The sequence below is a fragment of the Heptranchias perlo genome, chromosome 4, assembly GCF_035084215.1.
Source record: "Heptranchias perlo isolate sHepPer1 chromosome 4, sHepPer1.hap1, whole genome shotgun sequence".
Taxonomy (NCBI): domain Eukaryota; kingdom Metazoa; phylum Chordata; class Chondrichthyes; order Hexanchiformes; family Hexanchidae; genus Heptranchias; species Heptranchias perlo.
Window position 1 is genome coordinate 25,094,904 of NC_090328.1, and position 19,693 is coordinate 25,114,596.

At 41.1% G+C, this 19,693-nt stretch overlaps 1 protein-coding gene across 1 annotated transcript in view; it reads right to left on the reverse strand.

Annotated features, from left to right (window-relative positions):
* Positions 1–1,879: 1,879 nt before the first annotated feature.
* Positions 1,880–19,693, reverse strand: part of LOC137320443 (interleukin-6 receptor subunit beta) — an 85,250-nt gene continuing 67,436 nt past the window's right edge. The window contains exons 10-15 of the mRNA XM_067982139.1: positions 18,675–18,794; positions 18,395–18,556; positions 17,162–17,296; positions 15,389–15,485; positions 7,732–7,813; positions 1,880–4,778 (exon numbers count right to left, since the gene is read on the reverse strand). Coding sequence (XP_067838240.1) covers positions 4,383–4,778; positions 7,732–7,813; positions 15,389–15,485; positions 17,162–17,296; positions 18,395–18,556; positions 18,675–18,794 — 992 coding nt within the window. The 3' untranslated portion in view covers positions 1,880–4,382. The remainder of the gene's footprint in view (positions 4,779–7,731; positions 7,814–15,388; positions 15,486–17,161; positions 17,297–18,394; positions 18,557–18,674; positions 18,795–19,693) is intronic.

The following is a 19,693-nucleotide window of genomic DNA, read 5'->3' on the forward strand; positions in this document are numbered from 1 at the left end:
TGCCACCTGTCTGCCCAATGCCAAGTATAAAATATTTCCACTGAAATGTGCCATTTAAATGTTTTTTTTCTTCTTTATGAGTTTCTTGGTAGTCCCGTTCAACCAGGCAGGAATGCCTTTAAGCTTGGTACCTTTGCTTTGCATGGGTACACATTAGTCCATTGCATTCAGAATCACCTCCTTGAAGGAACTCTATAGTTCCTCCACTCCCCTGGCCATGTTCAAGCCTTCCAGGCCCACTCTGACAAGATTTCTCAAGCGCATAAAGTTAGTCCTCTTAAAATTTGGCAATTTTGTTTTGGTTTTAGTAACCTCTCCAATTCTTGTAATGTCAAATGTGATCACATTATGATTACTTAAAGCGTCATAATCAAAACCAGATGTTTTCTCCCCTTGTTGACTCTTTTACAGTGAGTCATAAAATAGCCTTCCATTAACTCTAGATATCCCTTCTCTGTTTTACCAGTAGAAACATTATTGTCCCAGTCAATTTCTGGTAAGTTAAAATCTCCAACTACTGTACTTGATCCCTTACTAGTCACCTTCCTTATCTCATTTCACAGTTCCAAATCAAGGTTTTCACCCCAGCCTGGAGGATCTATACCATACCTAAGTGGATAGCTCTTTCAGAGAGCCTGCACAAACATGATAGGCTGAATGGCCTCTTTCTAAGCTGTAAAATTCCAGGATTCTATGGCCAGCATCAGCCTGAGTGCCCCAAACCCTTCCACTCATGTCTGTACTGCATTACTATAAATTTGCCAGCACATACATATACAGCCTGCTTCAAAACTCTGAAAGGTTGTGGTGAAAAAACAAAATTGTTAAAAGTCTGTGCATGACAAATATCTGTATATTTGTCCATAACATACAGAAACGTATGTACATATATTCAAGTCCGCTCTCACAGTAACCGTTTTCCATATAAAAAAATTAATGAACCAAATATTTTTTTGTCCGATTTAGGAGGTGGACCATCAATAAATACATCAGTAGAAAAATATACATAACCATGAAAAAATTACCCTAGAGAAAGGGAAGTAGGACATTTTTAGGCAACACTAAGGCTCTTATGTCCTTTTGGTCTGATAGGAAAACATTTACATTTCTCTGCTTCGTGATTAATACTGCACTGAATTCCTGGGATGAGTTTTTAGCACTGAAATTTACACTCAAATGTTTCTGATCAAGTCCCATTTGCTAGGTTAATAATTTCTGATTTTGAAGACCTGTTACGTTTATGAAGGAACTTTTGTCCTTATATTTTGACAAGCTTGTGTGAGCATGAAACTGACGTAACAAAATCCATTTAATGCTCAGGGAATAAGTCTGCAGTGGATTTGATACAATAGGGGAGAAATTGGTCCATGAGCAAAAAATTAGCGTTGGTGGGGTGGGACCGATTTTGTGTTGTGATCTCTCACACCCTATATTCCCTGGATGTGTGCTGGTTGCCAAATTGGAAGCCGGTGACTTCCAGGTGTCTGGTCTGGCCACCTGAAACAGGCGATAGATGCCTTGAATATGCCTATTTTAGGACCTTGCTCGAAATTCGTCATCACCTGAGTGGAGTGTGCTCTGCGAATTGTTTCCGGATCCACAGCTGCCTAACCAGCTGTCCTTAAAGAGACCGCTGGAGGCCACCCACAAAAAGGTAAGTAACTTTTTCATACTTATGTTTCTGTGGAGCCATTGCTGGCCTGGGCTTGACCTCTCCAGTTCACCTCCCCACCTCCAGGACCTACCTACCTGCTGGCTGACTCGGCGGGCTGGACGAATTTCCTAGGGCCCTGAGCCCGACTGTCGTCGCAGATTACCAGTTTTATGCAGGTGAGGCCCACGGTCAAAGTTCCAGCAAGCCTCGAGCCGACATCTTCGAGCATGTGTTCCAGTCATGGCGCACATTTTGCACTGGTTTCCTGCGCTACACGACTTTCTCCCCCAGTGTGCGGCAAAGCAGTATAGTCAGCCCAATATCATCCATGGAGTTTGGAGGGATTTCAACAAACACAACAATACCGTTGTATAAAATCTTTAATGTAAGAAACATCCCAAGGCACTTCACAGAAGGCATACAGACTTTGGGTGACATTGTCTCTCTCTTTCATTTCAACTCCTTCCCCATTTTGTGTGACAAATGGGACTTATGCAGCAGAGTTTTGGTTAAGTTGGAGTTTATGGAGGGTGAAGGATGGGAGACTGGCAATAGACAGCATTGGAGTAGTCATTTCTGGAGATGAGAAAGATATAAATAAGAATTTCAGCGATAGCAACTCTAACATAATGAAATGTCCCACGGCACTTCACATAGGAGAAAATGGACTGAATGATAGAAGAATTAGAAGGTGAAATACACTGTCAAAAAGATAGGTTTTAAGGAAGCTTTTAAAGGTGGAGAGGGAAGTAGCAAGGTAAAGCGATTTAGGGAGGAAGTCCCAAAGTGCAAGACCTAGACACCTGAAAGCGCTGCCACCACATGGCATGGGAGATAGGAATGATTAGCAGGCCGCAGTGGAAGTTTGTAGAGCATGGGTAGGGCCGGATGAGGGTGCAGAGATAGGCAGGGTCAAGTCCATGAAGGGATTTGTAAATGAAGATGGAGATTTTCATTGGTGCACTGGAGGGCAGCAAGTCAGTGGAGGTCATCAGAGCTTTGGATAAATTGAAGTTTGACAAACAAGGTAGAGCTCAGAAGGTCAGCGAAGAAGGCATAGGAGAATTCAAGTCTTGAGGTAACAAAAGTGTTGATAAGGGTTTTAGTGGCGTTGTGCTTGAGGTAGGACGGAGGAGGAGAATTATTGTAAAGGTAGAAGTCTGAACTCTTAATGACAGGAACACTTTGAAAGGGGGGCAGGCAATAGCTGGGGAGCCACAGAGGGATAATTTTTGTTGGGCCAGGAGGAGCCCCACAGAAATCATTCAAAACACTATTTCCATTATCGGAGAGGCCTCCTGCAGGCCCTATGGATAGCTGGTTCGGCTGCTGCATGTTCAGTTCCACTTTTCCACTGGCTCACTGGGATAATTTTTGTACATTGCTCACCATTTTCACTTCTTTTTAGCTTTTCAAACTCCTGTTAGCACTCTATACAACCTATTAAGTCCTTCAATGTGACAGGGGTCAGCATTCCAGACTCTTCACGTTTACCTGTTATTCTCTTCTCTACCAAATGGTATTACTAATGTAAGGAAACAGGGTAGATGGTAGAACTATATTTTAGAAAGCAGCTTGGTGTAAACATGGGGTAATAAGTTTCAGATGATACAACATGATGCTGGAATAAATTCCGGGTGATGCTGCAATGAGTTTTGGATGTTCCAGCAGTAAACTGAAACCTGTTTGATCGTACTGTACTGATATGAGGACCAGTTGATCACATTGTGTGGGCTACTGACCATTTGATCACAGCATTAGGGCTATTGATCAAGCGAAGTAAACGCAAATGGGTGAGATTACGATCTTTACACAATCCAAAGGCAAGTTTGCATATTAAGTGGGTTTGTATGCAAAGTAAAGTGAACAATACAAGAAAGACGCCAAAACTGGACCACAAGATGATCTAACGACACAGGAGGAAGGGAGTCAGGATATAAACTGGGAGAAAGATAGAACTGGTGGTAGAGAATCGAAGGAACAACATGGCAGCGTTGCAGTTCTATCCAGAGGAGCGAGTAATACCGTTTTGCTTACTTTTCTGTACTATTGCTAAAGTGATTGTATCTACTTTACTTATTCCATATCAATAAAGTCATCACACAACCAATATGGAGTCTCCTTCAAATGCTTACACTAATGAGGGGAGGAAATTTTGCATAAAACTAATTCACGCTCAGATAAAAACATAAGAAGTTTCAAACACAACAAAGACCATTAGCCCAAATATGGCTACACCATTTTTGACCAATCTCAAAATTCTGTCTGCCTACTTTCTCACAGAATCACAGAAATAAGTTTCATCTAACTTCCCTTCTTACTCTTAACCAACTCCTCTATTCTTTGAACCTTCATTTTAGTGAACAAATACCAACATTTTACATTCAAAATTATACACAGTTGTCTTACGCTGTTGTCAAACCTTCAGAAAGGAGTCGTGGCATAGCTGAACTAACCTTAACTGCAGATAACAAAATACAAACACAAACCTTTCATTCATGTGTACATCCCATAGCTAATTCCGAAGGATTGCATTGGTTGAATATAGTTCATTGGACATATTTCTAGGAACAGCCTTCAAATCAGTTATTTGAGTAGATTGTGCCGTATTCATGACCATGGTGGTATAATTCAACAGTTTGTTTCTAATAATAATAGTAATTGCAGATCCTGTGGGGGGGTCATAATATGATCAAGACTTTTTAAGCAGCTCTGGACTTCTGAACCTTCAGTGGCAACTGCTCACCATTGTCTCCATGCTCGTTCGATGAACCTGTTGTTTCACATAGCTCAGAACTAAAGAGTCACTCTCTTGATATTGTTCATTACACTCTGTTTGACTTCTGTTAAGCTGGTTGACTCTATTACTGCTTGCAATGGTTGGCATTACTTGTCGGAAGTTCTCCATGGTTGTGTAATCAGTAACCTGTATAACTGTCAGTTTGTCATTGAGATCATTTTTAGATCCCTGATCCGGTATATTGTTTTGTTCATTTTCTTGCACCCCATAATCGGTGGGTGCACTGGTGACCTCTTCAATAGTATGAAGGCTTTCAAGTTCCTCTTCTGTTTCTGTCAGAGGTGAGTTCGAATTGAGATTTAGCAATTCATTGTCCAGATGTGGCTATTGATTCAAAAGAAATGACAATAAGTATTCACAGTAGCAATTATAAAATCAAAGCCATGTTTTAATTGATAGTAGAAGAGGCAGATAGAATGGTACTAATATTGAAGTTGAGAAGATGGCAGAAAGAGTGGGAAAGGCCTAGACAGAGGAGATGTGGTCTCTGAGTTATTGAGGAAGAGAGAGAGGATAAGTGCATTCATGCCCAGTGTAAACTGTCTTTTCATGTGTCAGTGTTAATTTACTCCACAAAATCATAAGATGTAGGTTACAGCCCAACAACATCACCAATAGTATAGACAACTGTTCTATCTCAAGCATAAAATATTAAAGCAAAATTTCCAGTAATGTCATTGCGCTGCCGGGATTGTGGCAGAGAGAAACTTTTGCCTACTGTCTACCCCCTCACCATGACCCTGTTCTAAGTTCCGGCGATGGGGATCTGATTTGCATATTCAAGGCGTCTAATGCTTGTTTCAGGCGGGCACCCTGGACACTTGGAAATCACTGGCTTCCAATTTGGCAACCGGGAGAGATCGTGCGTGAGAGATTGTGACATAAAATCAGTCCCAATCCCCCAACGCTAATTTTCACCCAAAAAACGGGCACGACAAGGAATAATTTCTCCCCCATTATATCAAAACTACTGTAGACTTATTCACTGGGCGTTAAATAGATTTTGTTACCTCATTCTCATGCTCACATATGCTTCTTGTCAAAATATAAAGGCACAAAAGTTCCTTCATAAACTTAACAGGTCTTCAAAATTATTAAAGCTAGCAAATGGGACTTGATCAGAAACATTTGAGTGTAAATTTTGGTGCTAAAATCTCATCCCAGGAATTCAGTGCGGTATTAATCAAGTATCAGAGAAATGTAAATGTTTTCCTATCACAGCGTAAGAACATAAGAGCCTTAGTGTTGCCTGAAAACTTCCTAGTTCTCTTTTCTAGGGTAATCATGCATTGCAAAACATATGTAATTATTTTGCATTTATTTTTTCATGGTTATGTATATTTTTCGACTGATGTGTTTATTCATGGTCCACCTTTTAAATAGGACTAAAAAATATTGAGTTCATTACTTTTCATTTTACAAAAGTGGTTACAGTGAGTGCAGACTTGAATATATGTTTCTGTATATTACAGACTATAATAGAATTAATGTGAATACATTGTTTTATAGATTAATAACCTTTTGGAATTGATATTAACATGTAGCTCGTGACAGTAAGGTGTTCTGTGCAATAAGATTTACAATATTAGAGGTCTTTCTCACTTACACCTGAACATGCTGAAGCCATTGAATAAAAGCTAACGACCCTGTTGCTGCAAGCAGTGATCCATCTAAGCGAGGAACTTCAGATTTCCTAATCATTGGTGCATAAAGATCAATTTATTAATTAAATTTGAAGAACTGTATTATTGCTGAGCAATATTTACCTATATTTTAGGAGAAGCTATTATTATCATGTGATTGGAGGAAGCTATTTTGTTCATCTTTGCATATAAGAGCATGGAGGTAGTCGAGGAAGGTGAAGCTGCAGGCCTCCCCAAGCTCAGTGCTAGTACCATAAAGCTGTTGCCATGTCCCTCTTTGCACTCTCTGCCACACAATCAGACGCACAACCAGACAAACATCACACCCAGTATATTGCAAGGCAAGCTCTGTTTGAAGGCTTACAGTCAATATTCAAACATTTGATCCTTTTCTGTTATTGTCGGCCAGGAAGAGTAGCCTGCCAGAATTGCCAATATGTCAGAACAAGGCAGCACTGCACAGCACCCTGTGTCTCTTTCATCAAAGTTTGCAAGGCACAGCATACCCTAAAGATGCAAACAGTGAACTTTCGGAGTTAGCATTGGGTGAGTTACAGTGTACAGGTGGGAAAGAGCAGGTGGCGGTGGCCAAGGAGAAGCAGGATCCCGAGCCCAGAATGCTACATGTGGGCCATCGATAGAGTGAAAGTGCAGTGTTCTGTTGTACTGCTGGCTACCATCCATGCAGAAAGTAATGAAGGAGTTAGCCCTGGCATATAAAACATCTGTCACCTGCTTTACGCTGATAATAAAATTTGGCAGAAATCTCCTGGCAGAGCTGATCCTGCTCTGGAATTTGCCCGAAGGGCTGTCATTAGGAGACAGCACCTTTCTATGACTGCCTCCCTGGTGAATCTTAAGTGGTAAAGACAGATTTCCTCAGACACGTCTAGATTGATGCACCTTGTTCTATACACACAGTTTGGGTAAGGATGAGTGCGACACGACCATCTCAGGTGTAAATACACCTTCTTCTCCTTTTGGAATTGATATTAACATGTAGCTCGTGACAGTAAGGTGTCTCTTCAGATCCTCCTCTTCCTTCTTTATAACTAGGAAATAGAAGGATATACGCGGGGAGATGCCCAACTTCGGAAATTGCAGCAGACAGTAAACCACAGGTGGAAACCAGGCAGCTGCAAATTAATGCCAAAAATGCAAAAAGTACACCGCAAGTGAAACCAACAAAAAAATGCTACAAATAAAATATCTGAAAACTCAATCACCAACGAGTATATGGGAAAGAAGATTGTAAAGCTGAGAATGAAAGTCCCCTTAAGACTGCAAAATGGTTAGTGCAACACCCATTTTAATGGAGCATTCAATGACTTCAGCTCATTCCCAGCAAAAAACACCAAGTCATTAACATTTTTTCAAGGCCTTAATGTCTATACAGCACATAAGGCACAGTAGCCTCTGGAATGAAAAGATGGAATTACCACTAAATGGCTTGCTGTGTGAATCAGGCAAGCAACTGGTCTAAGGCCTGCTTGTGTGACTCTCTAATCCCGTTGCTTTGTTGTACTACCAGAGCATCTGTATTATATTATTGACCCTTATAAGCAACCAAGTGACAGAGTGTCATCAGTGACAGGACATCGATTTATATAATGGTACAGAAAAATGATACATACCATTGATGAAGCTCTTCCTATAATTTGGATTGCGTGACTGTTTCCAGGATTCGGTATATTTGGCCAAAACATTTTCTTTATTCTAAAATTAAAATTATTTGCAATGTTAGATTTTTACAATGGCTACAATCAACACAGAGCTGTTTGTGACCAATTGCCACTGCCCAGATTAATATTGTTAGTCGACTCATTCCGCTTCTATTTTCACCACTGTATGATCATGGATTAATCTGTGCTGCATGGTTTGCTATATCGAGTGTGGACAGATTCAATTACAGTTGCACAACAACAAAACCAAGCACTATCAGTCAAATAATGTATTTGTTCAAGAACAATCTTCATCAATTACAAATAAAACAATTCAAGAAATAAATGTCTGATTCACAAGATAATTATGGAATGGCCCCTCTTATTTCATCCATCCAGAAAGATCCAAACGTGCCCCGAATTAAATGATTCCAGAGTTTTTGCCTCCACTACTCGATCTGAAAGTTTATTCCATGTATTGGTCACTCTTTGTGTGAAGAAGAACTTCCTGATATCAGTCCTAAAATTGCCTTTTACTGGTTAGAACCTGTGTCTTCTTGTTCTACTCCCACAATTTAATTTAATTCAAAGTAATACTCCGGGGTTACCACTCCTTTAACAATCCTACACAGAGAGTGGTGAGAATGTTGAACTTGCTGCAACATGGAGTAGTTGGAGCAGATAGCATTGCTGCATTTAAGAGGAGGTTTGATACATACATGAGGGAAAAGGGAATAGGGGATAGGGGGATACGGGGGAGAGCAGAAAGAGGTAATTTGAATTAGAGGCGGCTCATGTGGAGTATAAACACCGGCATAGACCAGTTGGGCCGAATGGCCTGCTTCTGTGCTGTTGATTCTATGTAATTCTATATACCTCTGTAAGATCATCTCTAAGATGTCTCCTTTCCAGGTCAAAAAGCCCAAGTTTCGCCAACCTTTCTTCATAATTCAGGACCTCTGACATTGCGTATCAGCCGCATAGCTCTTCTCTGCAATACCTCTAGTGCTTGAATATTTCTCTGGTTTCTTAGTGATCACCCCACTGTTATTTTGCAGGTGACCAAGAAAGCGAGTTCCTGTAATTCTGTTGCACGATGGTTGTACCCTTTAAGATAAGATCCTGCCCCGTCTTACTTGAGTTTGTTAGATATTTGACTCCTGTGTTCAACATAGGTATGAAATATTATTTATTTCTGAGTGTGAAAGATAGTCTCACATGGTAACTGCACGTTAGAGTATTTATTTAGGTAAGCTGGGTGGCCCTAGTGCGAGGTCAGTGCCACACGGAAAAAACATTTTCTCCTTCAGCATCTGTTGCTAAAAGGCACAGAGTAACTAGAACATTGCTCAGGTGCTCCCGCTGCATTAAGGCTCATGAGCATCATTATATTATGAGTCCCCTAGTCCTTTTTAATTCAGTAAGTAAAACATGCTCTGATGAGCAATAAGAGACTTGTCACAATTCCCAACTGAAGCTTACCTAGATGTTCAAAGGAAAAACACAACAGCAACAAGTAAAATTTAGCAAATCACCAGAGAACCAAAAGCCACAGGTTTATTATTAACAAGACTCAAGTGAGGCAAGCTATTTGAATAAATCTTATTCTCACCACCCCCACCCGGAGAAATGGATACGTAGACTAAAAAAACAGCCGATGCTGTACTAATTAACAGCTTCAAAAAGAAGTGAGTTAAATGATCTGAGGTGAATGGGATTGGAGGTTGGGACAAGTATAGACTGAGATGATCATTTTCAATGTGGCACAACCGTTCTTAAGCTATTGGAGCCAGGTGGAAGGGAAGGGAATGTTGCCTATGGAGAGCAGCAAATACAGTGGTTGTTATAAGAACGCAAGAACATAAGAAATAGGAGCAGGAATAGGCCACACGGCCCCTCAAGCCTGCTCCGCCATTCAATAAGATCATGGCTGATCTTCGACCTCAACTCCCGCCCGATCCCCATATCCCTTGATTCCCCTAGAGTCCAAAAATCTATCTATCTCAGCCATAAATATATTCAATGACTCAGCATCCACAACCCTCTGGGGTAGAGAATTCCAAAGATTCACAACCCTCTACGTGAAGAAATTCCTCCTCATCTCAGACTTGAATGGCCGACCCCTTATCCTGCGATTATGACCCCTAGTTCTAGACTCTCCAGCCAGGGGAAACAACCTCTCAGCATCTACCCTGTCAAGCCCCCTCACAATCTTATATGTTTCGATGAGATCACCTCTCATTCTTCTAAACTCCAGAGAGTATAGGCCAATTCTACTCAACCTCTCCTCATAGGACAACCCTCTCAACCCAGGAATTAAACTAGTGAACCTTCACTGCACCGCCTCTAAGGCAAGTATATCCTTTCTTAGATAAGGACACCAAAACTGTACGCAGTACTCCAGGTGAGATCTCACCAAAGCCCTCTACAACTGTAGTAAGACTGCCTTACTCTTGTACTCCAACCCCCTTACAATAAAGGCCAACATGCCTTCCTAATTGCTTGCTGTACCTGCACACTAATTTTTTGTGTTTCTTGTATGAGGACACCCAAGTCTCTCTGAACACCAATATTTAATAGTTTCTCACCATTTAAAAAATATTCTGTTTTTCTATTCTTCCTACCAAAGTGAATAACCTCACATTTACCCACATTATACTCCATCTGCCACCTTCTTGCCCATTCACTTAACTTGTCTGTAATCCTTTGCAGACTCTTTGTGTCCTCCTCACAGCTTACTTTCCCACTTAGCTTTGTATTATCAGCAAACTTGGATACATTACACTTGGTCCCTTCATCTAAGTCATTAATATAGATTGTAAATAGCCGAAGCCCATGCACTAATCCTTGCAGCACCCCACTAGTTACAACCTGCCAACCTGAGAGTGACCCGTTTATCCCTAATCTCTGTTTTCTGTCCTTTAACCAATCCTCTATCCATGCTAATATATTACCCCAACCCCATGAGCCCTTACCTTGTGTAACAACCTTTTATGTGGCACCTTATCGAATGCTTTTTGAAAATCCAAATATACCACATCCACTGGTTCTCCTTTATCTACCCTGCTAGCTATATCCTCAAAAAACTCGAATAAATTTGTCAAACATGATTTCCCTTTCATAAAACCATGTTGACTCTGTCCAATCATATTATGATTTTCTAAGTGCCCTGTTACCACTTCCTTAATAATGGATTCCAGCATTTTCCTGAAGACTGATGTCAGGCAAACTGGCCTGCAGTTCCCTGTTTTCTCTCACCCTCCCTTCTTGAATAGCGGAGTCACATTTGCTACCTTCCAATCCCATTCCAGAATCTAGAGAATTTTAGAAGATCATAACCAATGCATCCACTATCTCTGCAGCCACCTCTTTCAGAACCCTCGAATGTAGGCCATCTGTTCTGCCAGATCCCAACTGTTCTGCTCGCTCGTCAGTTATTGGCCCAAAACTAAATCAGGCAATGCTTCTTTGCTTCATGGACTAGAAACATACTGATCTAAGAATCAGTTTTGGATGCATTCTAAAACGCATTCTCCACTTTGACCACATGCATACCTTTAATTTAGTCTCTCTTGGGATAGTTAAAATCACCCAACATTCTTAGCCTGTTATTCTTGCACATATCTCACTGAACTGACTGCCGATAATGCACACCAAGAATTTCATCATTTTCCTTTCCATTTCTCACCTCTGTCCATTTTTTGTCTTAACCAAGGCCCTTGGATATCTTTATGTTCCAGCAGTGTGATAGAAACCTTCACTAGCAATACCACTACACCCCTTTTACCCCCTTCCTTTTTCTCCTGATAATGTTATCATCAGGTCCAAATCTAAGCCCTGTCTCCATTATAGTTACTATATCATATCCTTCCATAGTTATCAATGCTTCTTCTGCTCCAATTTTGTTTTGACCGTTTTGTACATTCACATACATTCCACTCAATTCTGACTCTAATTTTTTGGAATGTTGATCTTTATTCTTTTTCCTGGTTTTCTTATTTAATTTTTGATATCCTATGTCCCTTCTGTTTTTATCTTTCACTACTTGATAGCCTGTATCCTTCTCATTCTCCTTTGATAGTATTTTTTCACCATTTATTTTAGCTTAGTCTTCGCTTCCATTCCAACAGCTTTATTAATTCTGCTTTCCCTCTTAAACCTTGACTTCCCCCACCCCCCCGCCATATTAGTCTAAATCTAATTGGTAAGGACATTGTTGCCATTTCAGTTCAGGTGAAGGCTTTCTCTTGTTCCAGAAATTGCTTCAATGCCCCAAGAATTTGAACTCTTCCCTCCTGCACCTGCCCTGTGGACTTGCATTGACCTTTCTAATCTTCCGCTCCTTAACCTGTAGTACAGGAAGCAATCAGGAGATTACCACCTTTGAAGTCTTGCTTTTCAGTCTAGTGCCTAACTTTTTAAACTTCATCTGCAAAACCTCAAGCGCACTTCTATCTACGTCATTGGTTACACCATGTACCATGACTTTTGGCTGATTGCCTTCCCTTTCCAAATGTACTTCCATCCACTCTGTAATGTCCTTCATTCCTGCTGCCAGGGAGGCAAAACATCATTCAGGACTCCTGGTCATAACTGCAAAAACAGGTGTTTATATCCCTGCCTATAGAATCTCTGACTACTACCACTATCCTAAGCTTGTATTCTACTTATCTCTCAGTATCTTTGGTAGTCCCTTGTTCCACAGCGCCACAATGTTGCTCAGCATTACTGTCCCCTGTTTACGCAGATAAGAACACAATCTAACATTCCTAGAACTTTAAACCATTGCTGATTAGCTTTGAGCTGCTTTTGTGACATTCCTGTATAACTTAAGTTTATTTTACCCAAATGCAGAAACATAGAAAATAGGAGCAAGAGTAGGCCATTCGGCTCTTCAGGCCTGCTCCGCCATTTAAAATGATCATGGCTGATCATCTAACTCAGTACCCTGTTGCCGCTTTTTCCCCATATCCCTTGATCCCTTTAGCATTAAGAAACATATCTATCTCCTTCTTGAATACATCTAATGACTTGGCCTCCACTGCCTTCTGTGGTAGAGAATTCCACAGGTTCACCACCCTCTGAGTGAAGAAATTTCTCCTCATCTCAGTTCTAAATGGCATACCCCATATCCTGAGACTGTGACCCCTGGTTCTGGACTCCCCAGCTATCAGGAACATCCTCCCTGCATCTAGTCTGTCTAGTCCTGTTAGAATTTGATATGTTTCGATGAGATCACCTCTCATTCTTCTAAACTCTCGTGAATATAAGCATGGTAGACCCAATCTCTCCTCATATGTCAGTCCTGCCATCCCAGGAATCAGTTTGGTAAACCTTTGTTGCACTCCCTCCATGGCAAGTACATCCTTCCTCAGATAAGGAGACCAAAACTGCACACAATACTCCAGATGTGGTCTCACCAAGGCCCTGTACAACTGCAGTAAGACATCCCTGTTCCTGTACTCAAATCCTCTTGCAATGAAGGCCAATATACCATTCGCCTTCCTAACTGCTTGCTGCACCTGAATGCTCGCTTTCAGCAACTGGTGTACAAGGACATCCAGGTCTCATTGCACCTCCCCTTTTCCCAATCTATCACCATTCAGATAATAATCTGACTTTCTGTTTTTACAACCAAAGTGGATAACCTCACATTTATCCACATTATACTGCATCTGCAATGTTCTTTCCCACTCACCCAACTTGTCTAAATCACATTGGAGCCTCATTGCATCCTCCTCACAGCTCACATTCCACCCCAGCTTTGTGTCGTCTGCAAACTTGGAAATGTTACTTTCCGTTCCCTCATCCAAATCATTGATATATATTGTGAATGGCTGGGGCCCAAGCACTGATCCCTACGGTACCCCACTAGTCACTGCTGGAAAAAGACCCATTTTTTCCTACTCTCTGTCTCCTGTCTGTCAACCAATTCTCAATTCATGCAAGTATATTCCCCCCAATCCCATGTGCTTTAATTTTGCACACTAACCTCTTGTGTGGAACCTTATCAAAAGCCTTCTGAAAATCCAAGTACACCACATCCACTGGTTCACCCCTATCTATTCTACTAGTTACCTCCTCAAAAAAAGTCCAGTAGATTTGTTAAGCATGATTTCCCTTTTATAAACCCATGCTGACTTTGTCCAATCCCATTAATGCCTTCCAATTGTTCTGTTATCACATCCTTTATAATAAACTCTATCATTTTCCCCACTACTGATGTTAGGCTAACTGGTCTGTTTAACGGTTTAACGTCTCATCTGAAAGGTGGCACCTCCAATAATGCAGCACTCCCTCAGTACTCCACTGTGTCAGCCTAGATTATGTGGTTAAGTCATGCAATGGATCTGATCCCACAACCTTCTGATGTAATATTTTGTCAAATTTTATTTGATAATGCTTCTGTGAAGCACCGTGGGCCCTTTTACTATGTTAAAGGTGCTATGTAAATGCATGTTCTGTCGTTGTTGTTGTTGTTGTTGTTGGGGGCAGTGCTGCCACTGGGTCAAAGTCAGTGGCAGCACTGCCAACAACAACAACAACAACAACGACAGAACATGCATTTACATAGCACCTTTAACATAGTAAAAGGGCCCACGGTGCTTCACAGAAGCATTATCAAATAAAATTTGACAAAATATTACATCAGAAGGTTGTGGGATCAGATCCATTGCATGACTTAACCACATAATCTAGGCTGACACAGTGGAGTACTGAGGGAGTGCTGCATTATTGGAGGTGCCACCTTTCAGATGAGACGTTAAACCGTTAAACAGACCAGTTAGCCTAACATCAGTAGTGGGGAAAATGATAGAGTTTATTATAAAGGATGTGATAACAGAACAATGGACTGTAGTCATTAAGGACATCAGTCGAGGCTTTTTGGAACATAGGGGAAAAACAAAATTCTTTGTCATTGCACTTTGTTGATAAGTGCTAGGCACTGTCAAATATCAACATACAGATTGGAATAAACATAGTTATCCTGCATCAAGATTTTACTTTGACCACCTCATTATTTTGCAGGAGATTAGATTGCTTTCATCATTCATTAATAATGGCACTTGTATTAATAGCGCTTAAAAGCTTGCAGAAATGAAAATTAACTATAAGGATCTTTCCTTATGATGACTACTTTGGTTCTACTTTGGTTCTGTCTTACTTTGGTTCTGCCTTCACAAAGGAGGACACAAATAACCTCCCAGAAATGTTAGGTAACCAAGGGTCTAGTGAGAGGGAGGAACTGAAGGAAATCAGTATTAGTTAAAAAAATAGTACTAGGGAAATTAATGGGGCTAAAGGCTGACAAATCCCCAGGGCCTGATAATCTACATCCCAGAGTACTAATGGAAGTGGCCCTGGAAATAGTAGATGCATTGGTGCTCATCTTCCAAAATTCTATAGACTCTGGAACAGTTCCTACAGATTGGAGGGTGGCAAACGTAACCCCACTATTTAAAAAAGGAGGGAGAGAAAAAACAGGGAATTACAGACCACCATGCAGCACTAATTTAGTTTTCAAATGTTTCAGTGAACTCTGATGATTTAGAGACAATGTAAAAAGAAAATTCGCTACCTTATAATTTATAGATGAACTCATTAATAGCATCTTTATGAAGTTTCTTACCTTTTAACAAAGAAAGAGCAACTCCATGTCACCAGAAACACAAAAGTGATGATTGCAATGCAAACACCAACGGCAATTTTTGACAATTCACCATCACCTGTAGCCAAAAAATAAAACAATTAGATGGCATGCTATATATATAATGGCTTCCACATATTTATAGACCATCAATGTGTAATTTGTTACAGTTGAATCTGCCTAAGCATACAACATTCAGTCTGTGTACAGATCATGTGGAGCTCAATCTTCACAGGCAGTAACTTCCTTGTTGATACAACAATTAACTGAAATAAAAGGCAACGTATTACATTTTAGATTCTGATTTGTTCTTTGTCTGAACTACTAGTGATTGGAAATAGTTAAAATAGTTTGTGAAACAAAAGTACTAGCAGCTCACTGAATTTTAATAACGGTACTTGTGGTCTGGACTATAAGTAGCAGCTGCTCATTCAGTGAGTTAACCACTCCTTTTTGTGGGCTGCTGTGTGTTTCAGTATTCCTCCCACCCAGCCCCTCTCCACTTGCATTGCTAGTTTTCTAAGAAATTCTGTAGAATTGTTTTTGAACTACTTGAAACCCCTTCGGGGACTGTCCAAGAATTAATGGATCAGAGTAAAAATAAGTAAGATTCTCAATTGATCTCTTGAACCTGCCATCCTTCTTGGGATTTATCACCCAGGCCAAAAGGTACTTTTAAAAAATGCCAATTTAAATCATTGTAGGAATTCATCAAGGTTTGGGTCATGCTGCTAAAATGAGTGTGCTCCTGGCCTTGTGAAAAGTTTAGAGGAAATGTTAGATTTCGAATAAATGAAAATGACTGGAATAAAAGACTGTTGAAAAACATCGGAAATCACTGACTAAATGTTGTCCTAAACATTTGACTTGGAAGGATTAGCCAGTCAGAAGATAGTTTGCTAGAAAAAGAGAAAGAGACAGTTTGTGGAAATAAAAAAAGATTCTCCTTTTCGATTTTTTTCCCTCCCTTTCTTTAGGTTTCCTGTGCCACTTATCATTTGACCAGTTGAGAGGGGATAACTGACTTACTCCCTGGTTTACAACTAGTCATTAGAAGGTGCACATGTGAACCGAGCACCACCAACCCCCCTCCCCGAGTTCTTGTACTTGAGTTTTTTTTAATCTTCCTGTGAGAATTAAATAACCTTTGTTCTCTGCTCCATCTCCCCTCCCCCATGGTCTGGCCTTAATCAGGGATTCACCAGTTGAGGAATTGCCTGAATATCCTGCACACAATCTCACACAATCGCATAATGAGTCAAAGTTGGTGACAGGGGCTGTGTTAGGACCGTGTGCAGTCAGGGGTAACTAGTCTGTCAGGGGCCCTGTGCAGATCCAGTAGTAAGTATTTAGCATCATTGTGTGGTAAAATGTAGGGGCCCCAAACTGAACCTTTACATGGGGCCCCCATAAGACATTCGCCGTTCCTGGCTGGTGAACAAAAAGCTAGAAAAGAAAGGCAGCCCAAGAAAGCAGCGAGTCCAGTGCCTGAATTCACACAGAATTCAGCTAGATGTGGTATGAATATTGTATCGTGAGGTGCTATTTCCCCTCAGACATGGATACAAATGAAAGATTGCCTCATTTATGTGACTTTACATTTGTGTGTACTGAAGAAATTGTACAGTGAAACTCTGAACAAATTAGATGTAATTAAAACTGTTAGATGAGTATTTGGGGAAATAAATTGGTTGTCATTGATTTTTCAAAATGCTTTATTCATATACCATAGCAGCGTGTTTTTGTAAACATTACCAAATTCTTTCGTGGCAAAAGACACTGCTTGACTTCTGGCTCCTTCTCCTGCCTTGGTAAAACCCGAGATCTGTACAGCATAGACAGTTTTTTGCAAAAGTCCTGTGAGTGTGTAACTTGTTGTGGAAGAGTTCACTGCAAAGATACAAAATATTAGCATGATAAAGGCCTAGAAAAGCCTGGTGGTGCCACTGCACTGACTGGACACTAGCACGGCATGCAACCCGCCACCGTAAAAATGGCCGCAGGCACGTACACGCCAGGTTGGGGACACGTTCCCCGATTTTTAATTTTTAAATCCCGTCCCCACTTAAAACTGGCAGCCGATATTTAAAGGGGCAATATACCTCATTCCGATAGTTGAGGCACTTAATCTTTTGTATTGGAAATGTCAAACAAATTTTACATTACCTGTTTGGGTTTCCCATCGCTTCTGATTCACGTCAGGTGAAAGTAGGTGAGAAGGGCCAGATCCATGAGGTGAGTGCCTTTATTGTACTGCCTGTGAGCCCGGAGGAGCAGGAGTGTTTCATCCAGGCCCAACATGCTCACCTGGCCGACAGGAGCCCTGTGATCGGCCAATCCCTGCCCTTCCAATGATGAAAGCCCCCCCCCGATGGTGGACCCCCCCTCAATGGTGGACGCCCTCTGATGGTGGAGCCCCCCGATGGTGGACTCCCCTAATGGGGACTGATGTTGGACCCCCCCCACACCCAGTGATGGACACCCCCCCAATGATGGACCCCCCAATGGTGGCCCCTCAGCCGATGCTTAACCACCACCCCCCCACCCCCCGGATGGGGACTGATGGTTAACCCCCTCCGATGGTGGACCCCCCGCCCCCCCACCTTCTCCAATTCCCACTCGATACAGATTGCGACGCACTCATTTGACTTCGGGTTCCTAACGCGAATATCCATGCATGCGCTGGGTTCCCGGCTCTGAGCTAAAATCATGCCCTAGGTCTCAGAACAGAACAAAGTGGTAACCCATTGCACCACCAAATCCCCTATTGCTCTCACTGCTGAAAGTTACTTGATTTTCTCCACATGCCACACACTATTCCCTAACAATCTTGGTTTTATTGTGTAGATGAAATAATAAAAATGCATTAATAAATAGGAATCATAGAATGAGACAGCACAGAAGAAAGCCATTCGGCCCATCGTGCTCAATATATTAGGGATAAAATTGGACATTAAGTATCAGTTGAAACTTATACTTTGATCTTACGCAAGAAAGTTTTTGTGATGGAAGCCTTGTTCAAATAATAGATAAGCTTGTAGCCTTGAAGAAAACCTTGGCATTCATCTTCAGGTATTCGATCCCATCTTATCATTGCAGAGGTTTTTGAAATATTGGTGACCATAATGTTACTGGGACCAATTCTTGGTGCTTGGATTGAGAGAAAAATTGAAATACATCTGTTTAGTATTTTTGTTTCTTTTAAATAAATGAATGAAATGTGATAATAGAAATATAAATGAATATCATAGATTATGATCCAACATACCTCCTTCCAATATGTAAACATCAACCATCCCAATTGTTATCTCAGTATTGTTCACTTCTTTCCAATTTTTTGTTTTTTGGTGTAACATTACTCGGTATCGTTGCTTTGGCTCAAATGTTCCTGAATAATTGAAAATTGTTTCATGTGGTGAACAGTCTGCAATTTCACAAAAATCAAATAACAGAAATCAAATGCAGTGCTGTGACAGCAGAGTGGTAGGATACAGGCTTGTGCCATTAATTCCCGACATGATGAGTTCCCAATCTTAGTCAGACCACCTATGGAAAGACACTTCCACTGGGGTGGGGAAAGAATTTGGATTTAGAGGACGAGAAAAGTTAGGGTTTAATGAAAACAAAAGAACACCAGCAGAAATTATAAGTGATGCCGATATTTCCCTGATGCCATGAAGTGGAAGCCAGGACTGTTGACAGAATCATGGTGGATGGGTAGGAAGCTTAAATGCTGATGGGATTGGTCAAGTCTAAATGCCAGTTTGGAACAGCTACAGTTCAGAGGAGGAGGAGTTAAAATGCCATCTCAGAAGAATAGAGATAAATGGTTTCCATATGCTACATCTTGTAGTGCATGGCACTATTCTATCCACATGCATTCAGCAATCAGTTTTGATTTAATTCTGAATGACGGGACCTCGCTCTCCACAAACTGTCCCTGTGCGATCAAACCAATATTGCAGGCTGCGTGGATTGCTACTGTATGAGGGAGGGGGAGGGGGAATGCCAAATGAGGCCTCCTCTTCCTGTGGAGTCCTGGACACAAGCCTAGGTGATCTGTGGCTTCAGCTACACATTTCTAGTTAAGTAAATACTCAGTAGAACACAAAGATGTGAGTGCTACATATCAAAGGTAGTTAGCTATACCAATTATCTTTCCATTAAAGGTTACTTTTGGAGACCTTTTGGTTGCCTGCATTCCATATTAAGAAGCAAAAGAAACTTTGGTGGCCTAAGCTTTCTGTAGGTAACATAAGAAATAGGGGCAGGAGTAGGCCATATAGC